Here is an 18,901-nt window from a genome sequence, read left to right as displayed (position 1 = left end):
TTTCTTAAATAATTCAACTTATTTTTAGTCCATTGTTCATTAATTATTTTTTTTGTGCAAATATTCAATTGTTAAATATTTCAAGGAAGGGTCCCAATCACTAGTTATGAATACAGCAATTTTCACATTATTTCCTTTCTCTTTAAGCATTTCCTTTATGGCCAAATATATGTCCTCTCCTCTCGTATGGGTTTTCAAAGCTGTGATACCCAAAATGTCCTCAATAAATGTTTTAGTGTCCTCGTGATAGAATCGGGCATACACCAAAAGTTCAGGATTGTCACTTACATCAGTTGATTGATGATTCATTCATCCGCAGCTAAGGCATACATCCTTCGAGAGCAGCGCTGCTTGTTGTTTTCATTGTTCGTTCTTAAGTTGCTCTCCTTTCTCTTTAAATAGCATGTTTGCCATTGCTTCCAAACATTCCTCGACCATTCTGGAGTCAGTAAAGGGATTTTTGTGTTGCGCCCAGTATCCACTCCACGCATAGTGAGCACTCAAGAGGCAGATAAACGGGGCTCGTAGCCCTCGATGCCGGTAAAATTAAAGTATACGCCTCAGTCCAATCACACTTCAGTGTCTACTTTTTTGACTTTTGACAACGCCATCACGTTTGTTGTGAGAATGCGTGTACCCCAAAAAACAAAACAAATTGCAAGCTTACCGGACACCGGCTCTGTCAAAGGACCCCTGCTCAAACATAGCTGCCCTCACGTACACCTATTCAAATATCGTCTATCGTTTAAACTGAATATATTTCCCCACCAGTGCATATTCTTGCAGGTCCGGATGAAAGGGTCTCGGGGTCCGGATCTGGACCGCGATCCGCCATTTGGTGACCCCTGCTATAGAGTGGGGAACTTTGGCTTTTGTGGGCCTGTGGCTGGGAAAACCTTTGTGTATTCGACCAAGTGCGGTGTCAATCAACGCCCTAGGTGCCTACGATGTTTTGCTACTTCGGAGTGGCTAATCCGTGCATGCTAACTGTCAATCTACGATCAATAATGGAAAGTTTGCAGCAGCAAATAACGTGGCTTTATGAATGCAAGGCTAGGTGTGGACTAAAAGTTTTACAGGAATACTGGACCCTTGTTGATTGAATAGGACCATTTTTTTATGGAGTTTGATATATTGGAAATTTATGCAGCTGAAATAGACCGATGAGTTGCATCTTTTATTGTGTGTTTGCGACTGTCTGACTTAAGTGATCGCTGAGCCTGCTGATATGATTGAATCTTAAAATGTTGGCATTATTCAAATATTCAGGAATTCAGCTTTCTAACGATGTAATATGTGTAAATTCTGTCCGGGCACGAAGCCAGGTGGTGACGTTTATCCCCCAGTTTGTTCTAAACAACTAGCAACTGTCCTGCATGCGGTGCACTGGAACGGTAACAGTAATAAATGTAAATTCAATTAATTTATGTGATTCAAATAACAGTTTTTCAATGGGTCATTCTGTGGCAATTCACACAAATCCCCAGAACTTCCCCAGTGACACATCTTCAATTTGCCTGATTTTTATTTCATTAGTGCCTTATGAAAGGAAAGAAGTTAGTCTCTGTTGTGTTGAGTGCTTTTAAAAGAACACGGCTGTTCTTGAGTAACCATGGAGCCTTCTTTATTAACAGGCTGGAACAACAACGAATGCACTTCCTCCCGTCTAATGTACTGTAATCACAGACCTAGTCTGCCCTCTAGTGGTTATACAAAGAGATGAAAGTGGGCCAGAACGGTCTGGAACTACGTTCAGGTAAAAGATTTAGGACCGGAACGATCTGGAACGGTGTTTCGGTCCGAAAATATGATGGCAACTGCCAAAACCCCATGTTAAATAACTTGCCAGGCTGCCACACAAGAAGAAAATAATCTACTAATGTCAGATTTCCATACACAAGTCATCAAAAGCGGAGGGTGGGGTTGCGTTTAGGCAGCATTATTGCATATAGACAATTTAGCTTGGACGGGCGCGTGCGTGGGGCTTTTGGAGTGGTGGGAGGACACTGCGCGGTGTGACAAAAATCCGCATATTCGCCAATATTGAATTTTTTTAAAAACTTTTTCGCATTTCGCCTCCCGGCCTGATGGGTTGAAATATGTGCCACATCAGCTACATAGAAAAAGCTCAGACGACTGAATTTGACCATTGTTCTGTTTTGTTCCAGATGTTTGAAGTTTAAATATATGTTAACAAAAAAACTTTTTGAAGAAACTCCACTTTTCTGCAATTTTTGTATGGGGGTAAATACTTTTGGCACAAAAGCGAAACCATATTTTGGTGTGAACGTAGCATAAAGTGCTTCTGAATCATTACAGTGTGCTTGTGTAGCGTAATCCGTTTCTACGATATCTATTATTTATTCATTCCACCGAGTTCTGCCCACCGGCTCTGTGTATCTGACGAGGCACGTCGATGTGCACATGTCGGTGTTTTTGTAATCTGTTATTTTGCACATCATTGAATTATTATATTTTTAAATCAAAATAAGTTTCTCACATAGGCCTATGCCTTGTTACAGTCATGTTACAGTAAGTGTAATGCAGTAGCCTAATGCACTGTTTCTCAGCCCCGGTCCTTGAGTACCCCTATACAGCTTGTTTTCCATGTCTCCCCAGCCAACACAGCTGAAGATCGTTATCAGGCTTCATGCAGAGCTTCCTGATTAGCTGATCGTTTGAAACACGTGTTGTTTGTGGCAGACATGGAAAACAGGCTGGATAGGGGTACTCGAGGACCAGGGTTGAGAGCCACTGGTCGAATCCATGTGTAACACCTGTTGTGTGTTATACAGGTGTGTAGGTATAACTGTGCAAAACGCAGTTTCCCTTGCAATTCGGTGGTTTGAAGATGTTTGACACGACCACCCTCCCCAAAAACAATAAAAAAAATAAAAATAATTCTGGCTGCGTGGCAATTTTTATGTCAGAGAGTTTCGGCAAGAAATTTTAGCCACTTTTATCCCTGGTTATACGGATTCAATATAATGGATTACACCACATCCCCCTTACACAACTTATGTTGACTCTTTAGCTGTAGACACCAAATATTTTCAAATATAAACTGTACGTCTTTCCAGTACAATACCATTATCATCATTATATAACATTTTCATGCAAAACATTTCACTGTTTCAAAGGTATATACGAAGCTTGAACTTAGCATATCCAATACAAGTTTAGCATTTACATATCCAGTCTCTTTGTTTTTATAGCCTCTCTTCCGGACCTGGTTTAGACAACACTTGGTGTTTGTGGTGCTCCTGGTTCTGTAGCTAACTCTGTAGGAGTGTTATCAGTTGAATTAGGCGGATGTGATTCTTTCTGTGGCGGCCGTGGCTCAGGGGTAGAGACGGTCGTCCAATAACCAGAAGGTTGGCTGTTTGATCACCGCTTTCATGTCATGTGTCGTGTCCTTGGGCAAGACACTTCACACACACTGCCTCCAGTGCTACTCACTTGTGTATAAATGGTGTGAATATTTGGTGGTGGTTGGAGGGACGTAGGCGCACACTGGCAGCCATACAGGCAGCTGTGGTTACTAAAGTAGTTTACCACCCTAAGTATCAAGCAGATCTAGTTAGTATAATGACTATTTTTGGCCCCTAGATGGCAGCGATAACTCTCTTTGGACAAGATCGGGTAGGCGTCAGTAGTAGAAGACGTGAGACGGAGCTAGAGTGTTGTGGGGACAATGGCTGAGAAAGCAAAAATGGCGACCGGTGGCAAGCAGCTCACGCTTGATCGTTTTTTTTCAAAGAAGAGAAGCATCAACCAGTGCTAAAGAGCACATTGATGACGACGATGATGATGATGGTGACTCCGAGGTTGACGCCGAAGTTGGAAGCGTTGACGCGGCGGCTATGATCACGTCATAAAGCCTCACCGGCTAGCGATGCTAACGCCGGAAAACGCGGAGCACAACCAAGCACTTCTGCACAGGCGGACGTTCAATCGGACGACGAAGAGTGCCCCGAGTCCAATGCATATTCATCGGAGGAGTGGGTACAGTCTGATCACGGAGAAGACACTGGTTATGGACTACGATGCCACCATGAATGGAGCGGATAAGATGGATCAGAACATCTCTTACCACCCGGTATAGGAACTGAAGGACATGAGGAAGCCAGACGTAACACCACCGTAACGTCACCGTATCATGATCCTGAGAGTAGACTTGATGGCAACATGGCCAAACACACACTGCAGTATATACTTGCTATTCCCCGGGAAAAAAAGTCATCAAAAAAGTGTAGTGTCTGCAATCGCATTGAAACTAATCTGTTGTGCAAATCCTGCTGCGTTCCCTTGCACGCATGGGAGTGTTACAAAAAGAGAAACTGTATTTGAAACATCCACACAATTGTAAATAGTAGCACGGTTGCACACATTTGTAAATAGTTTGCCAAATTGTTTTGTCAAATTGTTACACTGTTGAATGTAAATAAACGTATTTTGCTATCAAAAAACACTTTTTCATTGTTGGTGGTAGTGTTTTACAGAAGTAAAGCACTGTTTAGGTGTTTGTGGCATCATTCATGGAAAAAAAAAAGGTGTCAAATTCACTAGAGTGCATGAAATAATATTGTTTCACAAAAAGCTTGATTTCTCCGAATTTTGTTTCAAAACAGAGCATTTGGGTGAAACTAACCATTTTCTATTGTTGATTACTGAAAAACGGAATAAGGTAGAAACAAACTTTTTTTTCTGATGAAAGATGAGATCTTCACTCATCAATCTTTCATTTGGTAGTATGTGTGTTTCCATAGTCCAAACACAAAATTTTCTGTGGACCTTGAAAGATCAGTCAAAATGCTTAAATCGGCTTGCACCCACGGCATCCCTTTTTGAAAACGTCTGGCAGTCAAAGAGTTCACTTTTTTTGCTTGGTTTTCCTTATGTGTACCGCTTTCATGGTCAGGTCAGTATGTTGCCTTTTTATTTCTTCAGATTGCCTTGCCATTGTGATAGCTATAGCCCTTGTGTTGTCTTGCGGGTCAAAAGTAAACCACTACCATGTTTAGCTGTAGAAAAAATACCTTAAACTACAGTTTTCCAACTTGAAACGTTATGACTCTTCCTAAATGGACCCCATCATCAGAAAAAGATTTTGTTTATCTTTCCAATGTGAGCAGTACACCACTAGGGTACAAAGATTGTCTTATGGGTCATATCTGAACCATGAATTATAAAAGCATTTAAACACCAAACTAAAGTTCAAATGCCCCCCTTACACACACACACACACACACACACACGCACACACATCAAAGAATATGGACTGTTGTACGAGTTGAAGTTGCATTTTTCCTCCAACTAATTCCTCCAACCTAACCCCTCCAATGCTCCCCAAAAACATTCTCAGACATGATAAGAACAAATTCAATATAGAAAATAATGGCTATAAAGGTACCCTGAAAAAAGGTCCCCTTGTTGGCTTCTTGCTGAAGCCATGAATAGACATTTCACTGTCCAACAGATACTGGATGAGATATTTTCAGGAACTCAAGAGGAACAAGAAAATTATGTCTCTGAAGAGGAAGATAGGCAGGAATGAAACCCAGAGAATGGTGTATCTCCAGAAGAAGAAGAACAGGAGGAGATCCCTCAAGATGACAGAGAGACAAGAACAGCGAAACAACATGGTCCTCATCAATTTCAGACAGGAACCAGGGAAGAACAGCAGCATCAAACACCAATGACTCTTGGGCGACCAAGATGTTCAGTTGTCCATGTCCAGGAATTCATCCACCTTTTCCCTGGTCATCACACCAGGAGGCGTAGACAACCTCAGCAAAGTTATTGGAACATACATCTACAGAAGGATGACTGCATACTGGCCCATGGTCATCTTCCATAACATCAGTAATGTGTCCTCGTAAAGTGTTTGTCATTTGGAAGGAGCTCAACCAGACCTGAATGTCAGGGGAGAAAAAAACAAATTGGGAACCACTCTTGTCAACCCATGCCTTGAGAGAGGGGAGCGCCTGCCCTCACAGAAACCTTTGCAGCCATTGTGGAAGCTGTTCAGGGGGCGCCTGCCCTTGTCAACCTGCAGCTGCAGCTGCAACAGTAAACGGAAAAAGGTGCCAGTTCTGCTGATGGAAGAAGGAATGAAGGAAAAAAGCTGTGTGCTGCAATTAAAGTTAAAGTACCACTGATTTGTCACACCCAATTAAGCTGGTCTCACCACAGTTTTATAAACCTTTACTTTCATTTTAACTGAAACTCTTCTATCACACATCACACCTGACACTTTTCTCCACCCGTTCCAGCCTGCTACGCTTTTTAACTTCTTTTGCACACTCTCCATTGCTCTGGACTGTTGACCCTAGATACTTAAACTCCTCCACCTTCTTGGTCTCCTTCCTGTAACCTCACTTTTACACTTGGGTCCCTCTCATTCACACACAGATACTCTGTCTTTCTACAGCTAACCTTCATTCCTCTACTTTCAAGGGCAAACCTCCACACCGCTAGCTTCTCCTCCACCTGTTCCCTGCTCTCACTACAGATTATAATGTCATCAGCAAGCATCATAGTCCATGGAGATTCCTGTCTAACCTTGTCTGTCATCCTGTCCATTACCATAGCAAACAAGAAGTGTCTCAGAGCTGATTCCTGATGTAGTCCCACTTCCACTCGGAACTCTTCCGTCACACCTATAGCACACCTCACCACTGTCTTACAGTTCTCAGACATGTCCTGCACCACAGGAACATAATTCTCACTCCAGACTTCCTCATACAAAACCACAGTTTCTCTCTGACCACCCTGTCATAAGATTTCTCCTGATCTACAAAGACACAATGCAGCTCTTTCTGAACTTATCTATACTTCTCTATCAAAGCAAATACTGCATCTGTGGTTCACCTCTGCCCTCAGTGTAGCTTCTACTCTTTCCATAGCTTCATTGTGTGGCTCATCAGCTTTATTCCTCTGTAGTTGCCACAACTCTGCATGTCTCCCTTGTTCTTAAAACTGGGCACCAGCACACTTCTCCTCCATTCCTCAGACATCTTCTCACTATCTAAGATCTTGTTGAACAAACCAGAAATTCTACTGCTATCTCTCTTAGACACTTCCATACCTCCACAGGTATATCATCAGTACCAAGTGCCTTTCCACTCTTCATCCTCTTCAATGCCCTTCTCACTTCATCCTTACTAATCTTTGCTACTTCCTGGTCCACAACAGTCACCTCTTCTATACTTTGTTCTCTCTCATTGTCCTCATTCATCAGTACTCTTTCCATCTTCCCATCACACTTACTGGCATCTGTCAACACACTTCCATCCCTATCCTTTATTACCCTAACCTGCTGCACGTCCTTCCCATTTCGGTATTTTTGCCTTGCCAACCTGTAGATCAGTCTCTGCCTCCTTACTGTCCAAACTAGCATACAAGTCATCGTAAGCCCCTTGTTTGGCCTTTGCCACTTCTACTTTCACCTTACGCTGTATTTCCCTGTACTCCTGTCTACTTCCTTCAGTCCTCTCAGTGTCCCACTTCTTCTTAGCTAACCTCTTTCTCTGGATCCACATCTGCACCTCCCCATTCCACCACCAAGTCTCCTCATCTCCTTTCCTTCCAGATGACACACAAATGACTGTCGTACCTGTCTCCCTGATCACATTTGCTGTAGTTGTCCAGTTAGGTGGAAGCCCCTCCTGTCCATTCAGAGCCTGTCTCAACTCCTTCCTGAAAGTCATACAACACTCTTCCTTTTTCAGCTTCTACCATTTCGTCCTCTGCTCTGCCTTTGCCGTCTTTGCCTTCCTCACCGCCAGAGTCATTCTACACACTACCATGCTATGCTGTTGGGCTACACTCTCACCTACCATTACTTTACAGTCGCTGATCTCCTTCCCTCTTGTCTAAAAACATCAACAATCCCAGTTCCCAAACAACAACCCACCAACATCCCAAAAGACTATAGGCCTGTCGCTCTCACACCCATCATCACAAAATGCTTTGAGAGACTGGTTGCTCAGCATATCAAAGCAGATCTGCCTCCCACGCTTGACCCCTACCAGTTTGCATATAGAGCAAACAGATCTACTGAGGATGCAAACGGCATAGCTCTCCACACAGCAGTAAGACATTTGGAACACCAGGGGAACTATATGAGGTTGGAACACCAGGGGAACTATGTGAGGATGCTATTCTCGACTACAGCTCAGCATTCAATACCATCATCCCGGCTATTCTGACCAACAAATCCTCCTTTCCTCCTCGGTCTCTCCACATCCATCTGCAGATGGATAAAATACTTTTTAACAGACCGCCACAAATTGTCAAACCCTGCCAACACCTCTCTTCCACCATAACACTTAGCACTGGCTCGTCATAAGGGTGTGTACTGAGTCCCTTATTGTACTCGCTGTACACTCACAACTGCACACCAACTCATCTCTCCAACTCCATCATCAAATTTGCTGATGACACCACCGTGATCGGACTCATCTCAGGAGGAGATAAGTTTGCCTACAGGGATGAGGTTGAGAGACTGTAAGCGTGGAGCCAAGAAAACAACCTCACTCTGAACACCACAAAGACAAAATAACTCACATTGGAATTCCGCAGACACAACACAGACACCACTGATCATCAGCGGGACTGGAGTCGAAAGGGTCCACTCATTCAAACTCCTGGGCATCCACATCTCGGATGACCTCTCCAGGACTGCCAACACCACGGCGGCGGTGAACAAAGCCCAGCAACGTTTGCACTTCCTGAGAGTGCTCAGGAAAAAACACATTGAGAGAGAGCATCTTAGCTTACTGCGTCACAGTGTGGTATGCTGGATGCACTGCAGTCAAAAGGAGAGCAATGCAGAGGGTGATAAACACCGCTCAAAAAATTACCGGCTGCTCCTTCCCTTCCCTGGACGACATTGCCAGCTCTCGCTATCTCAGCATAGCAAAATTTTTTGTCCTGGACTTAACCCACCCCGGCCATCACACACACCTTCAAACTGTTGCCCTCCGGTCGGAACTACAGGGCCCACAATGCCTGTACAAACAGACTTAGGGACAGCTTTCCCCCCAGAGCCATCAATGCTCTGAATAATAACAAAACACAAAGGAACCAAAACTAATTCACTGCTGCAGTATTCCTGCGACCATGCAATTCTTGTACTGTGTATCCTGAACTTTACTTGATGTGCAATACACTATGACACTTTAATAATATGCATGTTGAACCATACCACAAGGGCAATATACCACACTTCCTTAATGTGCAATACTCTTCTCAATGTGCACTGTACATACTTATTCTCCTGTACTATTGTTAATGCTCTTGTACTACAACGGACATGCATCTGTTTTATTTATTAATCACATTTTGTTACTTGCACTTTTTTTTTTTTACCTTCCACCAAACAGAGCAGCGCTCCAAATTTCGTTGTACACCTATTGTTCAATGACAATAAAGGCATCCATTCATTCATTCATAGAGGAATGTTTATCTCGTTATTACCTTCTTTACATAGTGTGTGAATGAGCTCAGTGTGTGGCCAATTGTACGCAATCGTAGTCATCTCTTAATTCACGTTCTAAACACCACCGCACTGGATTTCAAACAAAACGAACAGGATGTGCTGATTCCCACCTTTATTTTGTGGGTATTTACAGAACGGTCAACATTTGCCTCCCAGGTCAGGCCTCCATACACCAATACGACATAGCAAGTTGGAAAGTGTCCATGCGAATACACTGGTATGGGACTTGAGGCCTATGGGTGTCGGCTAGCTGTGTGCTATGGTATTATCGATTATCCTCGGGTTAAACCAAACTCCCGTATGAAAAAAACACCTCAGTCATGAACATAGAGATTTCCAGCCAGTTGTAATTCTGATGTCTGTTTCATGTACCACAAATTTTGCGTTGGATTAGTAAAGACTTGGCAGCGATGAGCGATGGCTCAGGACGCTAACACTGGTAGCCTACTAGCATCATTATGAAACTATAGAACTCAAAAAGCCTCCAAGCTCTAACGGTCCTGCTGCAATGTGATTGGCTGCAGCATCACTGGAAGGATATGACGCACATGCTATGAGGCGCTGCCGGAACCGTGGACGCCACCATAACAATGGACGCCACCATAACAATGGACGGCACCATAATGGGTTAGCGCTCATAAGGTGGAGACCGAATCGAAACTATTTAACCGATTGGTTTTAATGGTTTTCAAAAACCGTTCCAGCCCTACAAAACACAATGGTGGCCTTGGCTTCCTACAAGTGACATTTTTTCTTTGACTAACATCATCAATTTGAAATCTTATCTCCTCTTTTCCCAATTTTTTACTCCATCTTTAGACATAAGGGAGAGTGGAAGTCCCAAGCCAGTGATGGTTTTCATCCATGGTGGATCCTACATGGAAGGAACTGGTAACCTGTTTGATGGCAGTGTCCTGGCCAGCTATGGGAATGTGATTGTCATAACAGTCAATTACCGGTTGGGTGTTCTAGGTAAGGATACAACCATATTGCAGAGTTAGTATTTGTGTAAATGATCAAAATATCTGATGATAGTTACTACAGTGAAAAGACTTGGCTTATGTTTAGCTGCATGCAAAAGTTGTGGGCTGGCTGCAAGTGAGTGATTTCTATCTACATTACCACTACTGCATATTGATGGGGTATTTTATACCACACACTCAATCCAACAAGCTAGATATAACGACAAAATATAACAACATTGTGGTCTTACAATACCATAACATTATTTTTATGAGAATTTACATGATCTGGCTAGCAATAGCAACATTGAAATGCTGTAGTTAATGATTGACTAGCTAACACTGCACACGAGTGCTAATCTGATAAATAAGAAACAAGTGGTGTTTTTAGTAAAACATATGACGATAGTCAATAAGCCATGATTGTGCTTTTCCACTGATTCCATATCCTTTAATTTTCCTTACCAGTTAGCATGATCAATTTTATTAAGGCCTTTTTTTTTTTTTTTTTAGGTCAGCTGTATTTTTATTATCACCTATGACTTTTAATATAAGTCTAATATTAGAATGTTGTGTTTACAAACAGCAACAGAAATTCATTAGTAGAGAGGTTTGAAGAGTTAGAATATTTTGGGGAAATGAGGCGACACTCTATTTCCATGATTGAGACTTTTACGGAAGATGATGTTGCGTCATGGCTGAGCGTGATGAACTGTCTGCAGGGCTGAATTTCTACTATCGCCAAATATGTCAACTTTATGCTTCATGTTTAAAGTCCGATTAAAATGAAGACAAATAAAAAGTTAACACTCTTACTCAAAACAGCTTTTTATATTCCCAGATGTGTCAGTAGTCTCCCTTCCTATGGAATCAGATTTGTGGCAAAAATAATTGAGCAACACTTCTTGAAGAGTAAACAAAACTAAAAAGAATCAAGCAAAAATTCTTGAAGCGTAAACAAAACTAAAAAGAATTAAGCAAAACTTGTTCAAGTGCAAACAAAAACTACGACTTAGAAAAACATTTGCTCCTGAAGGAGTATACTTAAAAATCCATACTTTTGCGTGTCCAATAAATCAAATGATGAGATAAGACATGAACAGAGTCCCTGCGCAAGGATGATTTATTTCAGAGAATTCTCCGGTCACAGCAATACTGAACATCACGTATGAGGTGGAATTTCAGAGTCCCCATGTGCCCCCTCCCTTGGGGAAGAGGGCTTCTTATAGTATCGAGTTTCGAAAGCAAAACGCCCCTTCTCCTCCTACAAAGAATGAGTAGAACAGATTGGTTCTCACTCAATATGTTACATAATATTATTTTCGTACACAAACTGCACCTGTGTTCATTATTTTTAGACAAAATATACTCTCAGGGTACCTCTTGTACTTCTTCCCATTACAAAATCTCACAAACAAGTTGAACTCGACAGCTCCTAATGTAGTATAGTTGTAGGATGGCGCGCTCTCTCTCTCGAACAGAATATACTTTCACACAGAACACTGAGAAGGAACTTCTAGACCAAACAATGTGTACTAGCTTAGGTTAAGGTCAAATTATACTGAGTTCAACACTATTTTACCTACTTCACATCAAAAAACATTTCAACATGGTTAATATATGAAATAAAGAATTAAAATGTTAATAATGTCTAACACTCCCGATGACATAATTTATCACTTAAGCTCTCTGTTTTCCGGTTTATGCTCCCTCGTTTTGTGCTTCCTCATTTTGCGTTGAGGCTCAGACTTTTGCTTCTGACTTTTGGCACAAACCTCACGGGTGGGTGGGCTTAATGGCGTAAACGAAAACCAAGGAAGTGTAAACAGGAAAACAGGAGTGTAGGTGAGAAATTATGTCATTGAGAGCCAACGTTTTTCTAAGTCGTAGTTTTTGTTTGCACTTAAACAAATATTGCTTAAAGCAAAAAAACACTTCAACAAGTTTTGCATGATTCTTTTTAGTTTTGGTTACGCTTCAAGAATTTTTGCTTGATTCTTTTTAGTTTTGTTTACGTTTCAAGAAGTGTTGCTTGATTCTTTTAGGCACAAATCTGATTCCATACCTGCACAGAGTGCATATCAGGCTTTTGATGACGTATAGATTGGATGCGTGCGGATAAGCGTTCACAGTGCAGACGCAACACATACATATTTGATTTATATAACGAAAGAGGCCCAGGTCGGGTGTGAAAAAAATCGTAATTGTAAATTGTGTCTTAAGACACATTTTTGAGATGTCTTGAGATGTCTTCTTAAGTCAAGACATGTGTGTCTATAGACATGTATTGAGAAATCTTGATAATAAGGCTGTCAGTTTTACACATTAATATAGCTTAAGTAATTACGCGCAAATTAGTGCGTTAAAAAAATAACGCAATTGATCGCAAGTGGTAAGTCAATTTGCAAGCGTTTGAAATTTGGCACCTAGCACAAAACAAAAAAATAATTATGTCAAGGTCATATTATTGTGCCATTTTCGAAAAAATTCAAATTCCAATGTGCCAGTACCCTAACGTGCAAGTACTCCAAAGTGAGGGACCTGTATAACTGCACGTACCTCTTGGGAAATTTGATTATTATTATTTTTTATTGGCACAATGAACATAAAGTGCCAGGTGTGATAAGTGTGCAAAGTTTGACGAGTTTTCATTCATGTTAAGACCCTCAAAATCAGACCTCTTTTGTTGTTATTTTTTAATGAACAATTTGTTGCCACAGCAACAGCATTTCAGGAAAAATCACAAAGTTCGCGTTTCAACATTATGAAGCCCCAAATACTCTTCCATGCAAATACAAGGTTGGTGTGGTAGTAGAAAAATATCAAAGAGAAAAACATGTGGGTGAAGTTACGGCTTTTATTGTCACAGTATATTATCAGACTTTTCGACAATGAAATGGCCAAGCCCTTTGCCGAAAATTCACAATATTTGTTTACAGGCATGATCAACATCTCTAAGCTTTCATAAATTTTCAACTCGATCCGTTAAACGACATAAAAAAAAAAATGTAAAAAAAAAAAAATGAATTGAATGAATTTCTTGTCACCACTAGGTGGCACAAAACCCAGGATCTTTTTAACAATTCAATAAAATCAGTAATGGGAGGAAACTATTTTATTCATAGTAATTGAAAACTTGGGTACTACAACGGCGTAGTGTTTACTTGCTCAATGTCACTGTCTCACAGTGCTGACACTTTCTCATGTTTGCCGATCCGCACTGTACAACCAAATATTATACAAAAGCTGTCTTCAGGCTGCAAATATTAATATACATGTGAAGTTTGGCATTTTCACTCTTCAATTTCTCTCTTCACCCGAGTGTCCAAGAAATGTAGCCGTTAATCCTGACATGACCACTAATTCGATCATTAAACTTCGGCTCAGAGTGTCCTGGTGCCAAGTGCACGTATGGAGACCCTTTTACTTGAGCACGGTGTTTGTTATGGAGGAGCAAAGAATTCCAAAAACAAAACACTGCTTGTGTTCAAATTGGTGGGCCGTATTTTCTAATCACGCCTTGCCAAGTCTCACCGTCATTGCACACATGATCATTCAAGTCCTCCAGCAGAACAAGGTAGCTAAGAGCTGCAATGCTCTCCAGCACCCTATTCATCGACTACAAGAAGGGTGGGAACTCTGGACTGATATTTGTGTACAGGCACAAAATAACAGTCAGGACCAGTCCCCCCACCCAAAGGCGGAGGTAGTCTACCCGTTCGTCTACTGGGGTGAACACCACTGTACAGGCACCAAGACGGGGTGCAATAAGCAAGACCACACCTGCTCGGAGTGGAGGAAAGTCCAACCCCTTCAAAAATACTGGTACCAGAGCCTAAACTGTGTGTTTAGAAGAATCTTTCTAGCTCACAGAATCACAGATCTCAGGCTTTTTCTTTCCAATAGAGTTGACATTCCACGTCCCTAGAGCTAGCTTCTGTTGCTGGATATTGGTGGTGAACCCAAAGGAAGGGTTCCCCATGTTATCTATTTAGGCTGTGCCCAGCTAGACCCAGTGGTTGTAGGCCCGGCAAGCAGGCACTCGCCCTTGAAACCCTTCTCCAAGCCTGGCTTCAGAAGGGGTCCTGTTGTCCCACGTTTGGTCAGGGGAAACACAAATCCATTTACTGTATATTATTTAATGGCTGAGAGGGAGGTGGGGGGTTTGGGGTGGGGCATATTGAGTTCATGATTAATTTATTTACAGAATGACAAAGTCAGACAAGACCGTTTTCCTGAGGTGAGAGAAAACAATATTCAGACAAGAGAATAGTCTATGTTTAGTGACTAAACTGGTGTGACTAACATAAAATATAAATATAAAAGTGATGCTTAGGTACCTGTAAATATTGGAATAACCATTGTGTAAGCTGCTTTTCTCCCTTTGCCGTATTGTTGTTGTCTGTTCTTTGAAAGATATTATTCTAAAGTATAAAATTTGCCAATTTTATAAATAGAGTGATACGGTGTGGTAATCCCTGATTGGAACTCGCATAAAAACCCACATATTCAGAAATTAGTGTTTTTCTATTGCTTTATTTCCTTGAGCTCCATATCACAACACATCATCTCTTTAAAATCGAAGTGTTGCCTTCAATTGTATACAATTATGATCATTTCTGTGCAGGTTTCCTGAGTACTGGCGACCAGGCAGCAAAGGGGAATTATGGTTTGTTGGACCAAATTCAGGCTCTTCGCTGGACCAGTGAAAATATTGCAGCTTTTGGTGGTGATCCGTTGCGCATAACTGTGTTTGGGTCAGGGGCTGGAGCCTCTTGTGTCAACCTTCTCACACTTTCTCACTATTCAGAGGGCAACCGTTGGAGCAACTCCACAAAAGGTAAAATTTAAAAACTCAATGGGAATCCAGAGTATTCAATCCAATCCAATAGTATTCTTGATGTCATTGGAATCAAACACATAAGGTGTTGATGTTATGTTACGTTTGTGTTATGTGCTAAAGTTGAATGTGTGATGAAATACAGTAATTATAAATGTTAAATGTAAAGCTTGTTGCTGAAAAGGTAATTTACAGCTAAAATATTAATGACAACTGAACATTTTTGAAAATTTGTCTGTAAAATGGGAGATTAGAAACTTTTATATACTTGTGAATTGGTAGTTTGGATAAATAATTTTTGTGAAGCCCAATAAATATTAAATTCAAGTACTTTTTAGATCTCTTTGTAGATAACAGGGTGACATAGCGGAAAAGTAGTGCCAACTGCACCCTTTCTGACAGTGGATTTTGTCAGATGTTCCTAGTAGACCCTCACAATAAGTTTAGGTCTGCCAGGTCAGATTGGCATCTAACCATCGGAACCAACCCAGAACAGTGGACAGGTCTGCCCCTCTCTTCACCCGAGTGTCCAAAATATAATCCACAATCCTGATGACTCCACCACATTTAACTGTAACCTTTGGTGTCTTGGTTCCAAGTGCACCCTTATGTTTGAAAATTGTGTATGTTATGGACAATTTGGAATGATCACAGAAATCCATCAGTTGGAAAAGGGCGGAGTGCCATCTCCGGTCGGGATGAGTTCCTTCCCCAAGTAGAAGAGTTTAAGTATCTTGGGGTCACGAGTGAGGGCAGGATGGAGCGGGAGATCGACAGGCGGATCAATACAGCGTCTGCTGTGATGCAGGCTCTATATCGATCTGTCGTGGTAAAGAAGGAGCTCGAAAGGCCAAGCTCTTCATTTACCGGTCAATGTACGTTCCTGGCCTCACCTATGGTCATGTGGTTCGTGACCGAAAGAACAAGATCCCAAGCAGCCAAAATTAGTTTTTGCCGCGGGGTGTCCTGGCTCTCCATTAAAGCCTAGATACACCAATCCGACATCGAGAGTCGGACAGCGTTGGGCCGTTTGAGCAGTGTATAAATTACTGTCGTTAAGTCAGATTGAGTTGGAATACGTCGGGGTGGGCCGTTTCCAGCAAATTCAACATGTTGAATTGGTGTTGGGGCATTTAATCACTGTGATTGGCTGTTAGTTAGCGAATTAGCGCACTGGGCAAGAAGAGGAAGTGACAAATGTGGATAAACAGTACCGATGAAAAGCCTGGACCATTTTTTTCCCGCTCATTTTGCGCATCGTCACCCTGCTGTACCATCCGCAGTTGAACGTACAATGTCTGTCTGGACGGAAGATCGGGAAGATGACTTTGTCTCTTTGGTTCAAGAGAGACCGGCATTGTATGATATTGTAACAAACTAAGTGTGTTGTGTGTTCCGTTGTTGCCATTTCTGTTTAGCACTGCCTAGCGTGAGGGGAGAGACGTTACGTGCGGGCTGGTTGCGTGTTTTGTTGGCTTTTCTGCTAGCCCCTGTAGGTTGTATTCTATTTTCCCGTGTCGGTTGCGGCCAACAGTAGCGTTTATTAAGATAAATTGGGTGACATCCCAACCAACGTTTGCTGGTGGCGTTCTTGCAAGATGTTACAATATTAACGTTAAAGGGTATCCCGACAACGGTATGAAAGCCAAACTATGACATGACATGGGGACGCGACTGGATATAGCAGGTAGAATTTACTTTAATACTTGAGAAGTATAGCAACTGTTTGTAATTAGTAAAAGTAACCGGTATACATTTACGTTTTTATATCCCGACCCGTTAAGAGGTTTCCGGTTGCCTTCGGCATTGGTATGGAGGGGAATTACTTCTCGCGCATGCCCTGAAGGTACGTAATAGTCGGGATTGGTGCGGTGTGTATTTACGTCATTTTTCTACGCGAGGTGCCGACATCTGGGCCGACGCCACAGGGGGTAGGCATTGGTCACGTTTGGCCGACGTTGGATTTGTGTTCTAGGCCTTTAGAGATAGTGTGAGAAGCTCGGTCATCCAGGAGCGGCTAAGAGTCAAGCAGCTTCCCCTCCACGTTGAGAGGAGCCATTTGTAGTGGCTTGGGCATCTGGTCAGGATGCTTCCCGAACACCTCCCTGATGACGTGATCCAGGCATGTTCCACCGGCACGAGACCCCAGGTATTACCCAGGACACGCTGGACAGACTGTTTCCCGGCAGGCCTGGGAACACCTGGGGATACCCCCAGATGCGCTAGACGTGGCTGGGGAGAGGGAAGTCTGGGCTTCTCTGGTAAAGCTGCTACCCCAGTGAACTGACTAGCAGTAGTAAATGGAAGGATGGACAAAAGTCTATTAACATAACAACACTTAGGTACTGGTTAAGGGGGGCTGCTACCCAAACATGCCCTTCGAGGTCTCATTGTCATTGCCTACATGTGCATTGAAGTCCCACAGCAGAACAAAAAGGGTTGGGTACTCTGAGCTGCTGTTTGGTGCAGCAGTAAGTACACATCCTCCTACCCTACCAGGATAACCCAAATGTACAGGCCCTGAGCCAGAGGGCAATATGTTTTCCCTGCAATTGCTTGGAGCCTCTCACCGGGGACATCTGAGACTGGAAGATAGTTCAACCCCTCTCAACAGGACTTGTCGAGGCGTGCCCAACTTTACCACAGAGGTGACATTCCCCATCTCTATAGCTAGCTTCTGTAGCCGGGGATTGGACTGCTAAAACCTGGTTCACACGGCAAGAGAATTGGCCCGTTTTTAACCCCAAATTTCCATTCCTGACAATCGATTATCTGAGCAATAATCTTAACAGATAGTCCTGCCGTATGTTGACACCACACGGCTCATACCGATATCGGCCCTCGGAAGGACCTCTTCTGACTTGAAATCAGGGCTATTCAACATGTTGGATTGTTTCGGCCCGACTTCCCTCCGTGTGTAGAGTGCTCCAAGGACAAACCACCGCGCAGCCAATCAGAAAGCGAGCTGGCGAGGAAGACAGTGGGAATCCAAAATCAAAACAGTCATGACAAAAGTCTGTGTTTACAAATGTATTTATTTTTTGATCCACACACACATACTACATGAACAAACGTGGTCTTCGGGTGGGAAGCAAACCAATGCTGCCAGCACCGAGGGAAAGCAATGCCTTGCCACCCAGAGCCCATTTACACTCCTGTAAACAACTCCTTTTCTTTTTATGCCGCTTTAGAAAAGTGCAATTTGTGGAGAAATTGCATGGGAATGCTGAATGCTAATAGCTGAATGCTAATATTTGAATGCTTGTGGAATGCTCAGAAAGTAAATTGAAAGATAAATTATGTGAAAGTTACAAATTATTAATTGTTGTTGAATTATAAATTGATAAAAAACACAAGGTGCATCCACTCTAAGGGGGCATTCTAACTATCGCCTCCTATTTACAGGTCAAAGCTCTGCAGGACTACCCACTGAGCCACAGTAGACTTACTGTTATAATGGAAGTGTTGTGAAATGGTATTGAAGGATGTCTTGCTGGGAACAAACTGGGAACAAACATTTTATACATAGGTTAAAATCGAAACTAAGTTGTAGCAATTACCATGTATATTTTAAAGTATATTTCAATTCAGCTA

At 42.3% G+C, this 18,901-nt stretch overlaps 1 protein-coding gene across 9 annotated transcripts in view; it reads left to right on the top strand.

Annotated features, from left to right (window-relative positions):
• Nucleotides 1-18,901, top strand: part of LOC144062592 (neuroligin-1-like) — a 250,496-nt gene that overhangs the window by 132,907 nt on the left and 98,688 nt on the right. For 6 of the 9 annotated variants that reach the window (XR_013296419.1, XM_077584126.1, XM_077584124.1 and 3 more), the window contains 2 exons: nt 10,325-10,477; nt 15,095-15,307. Coding sequence is in view for 8 of the 9 variants with exons in the window: in XM_077584126.1 (XP_077440252.1) it covers nt 10,325-10,477; nt 15,095-15,307 (366 nt within the window). In the remaining variant the exon portion in view is untranslated. The remainder of the gene's footprint in view (nt 1-10,324; nt 10,478-15,094; nt 15,308-18,901) is intronic. The other 3 variants (XM_077584129.1, XM_077584128.1, XM_077584127.1) reach the window with 1 other exon arrangement.

This window comes from Vanacampus margaritifer, chromosome 13 (assembly GCF_051991255.1).
Source record: "Vanacampus margaritifer isolate UIUO_Vmar chromosome 13, RoL_Vmar_1.0, whole genome shotgun sequence".
In the NCBI taxonomy this organism is placed as follows: Eukaryota; Metazoa; Chordata; class Actinopteri; order Syngnathiformes; family Syngnathidae; genus Vanacampus; species Vanacampus margaritifer.
This window is presented reverse-complemented; position numbering and strand designations above follow the sequence as displayed.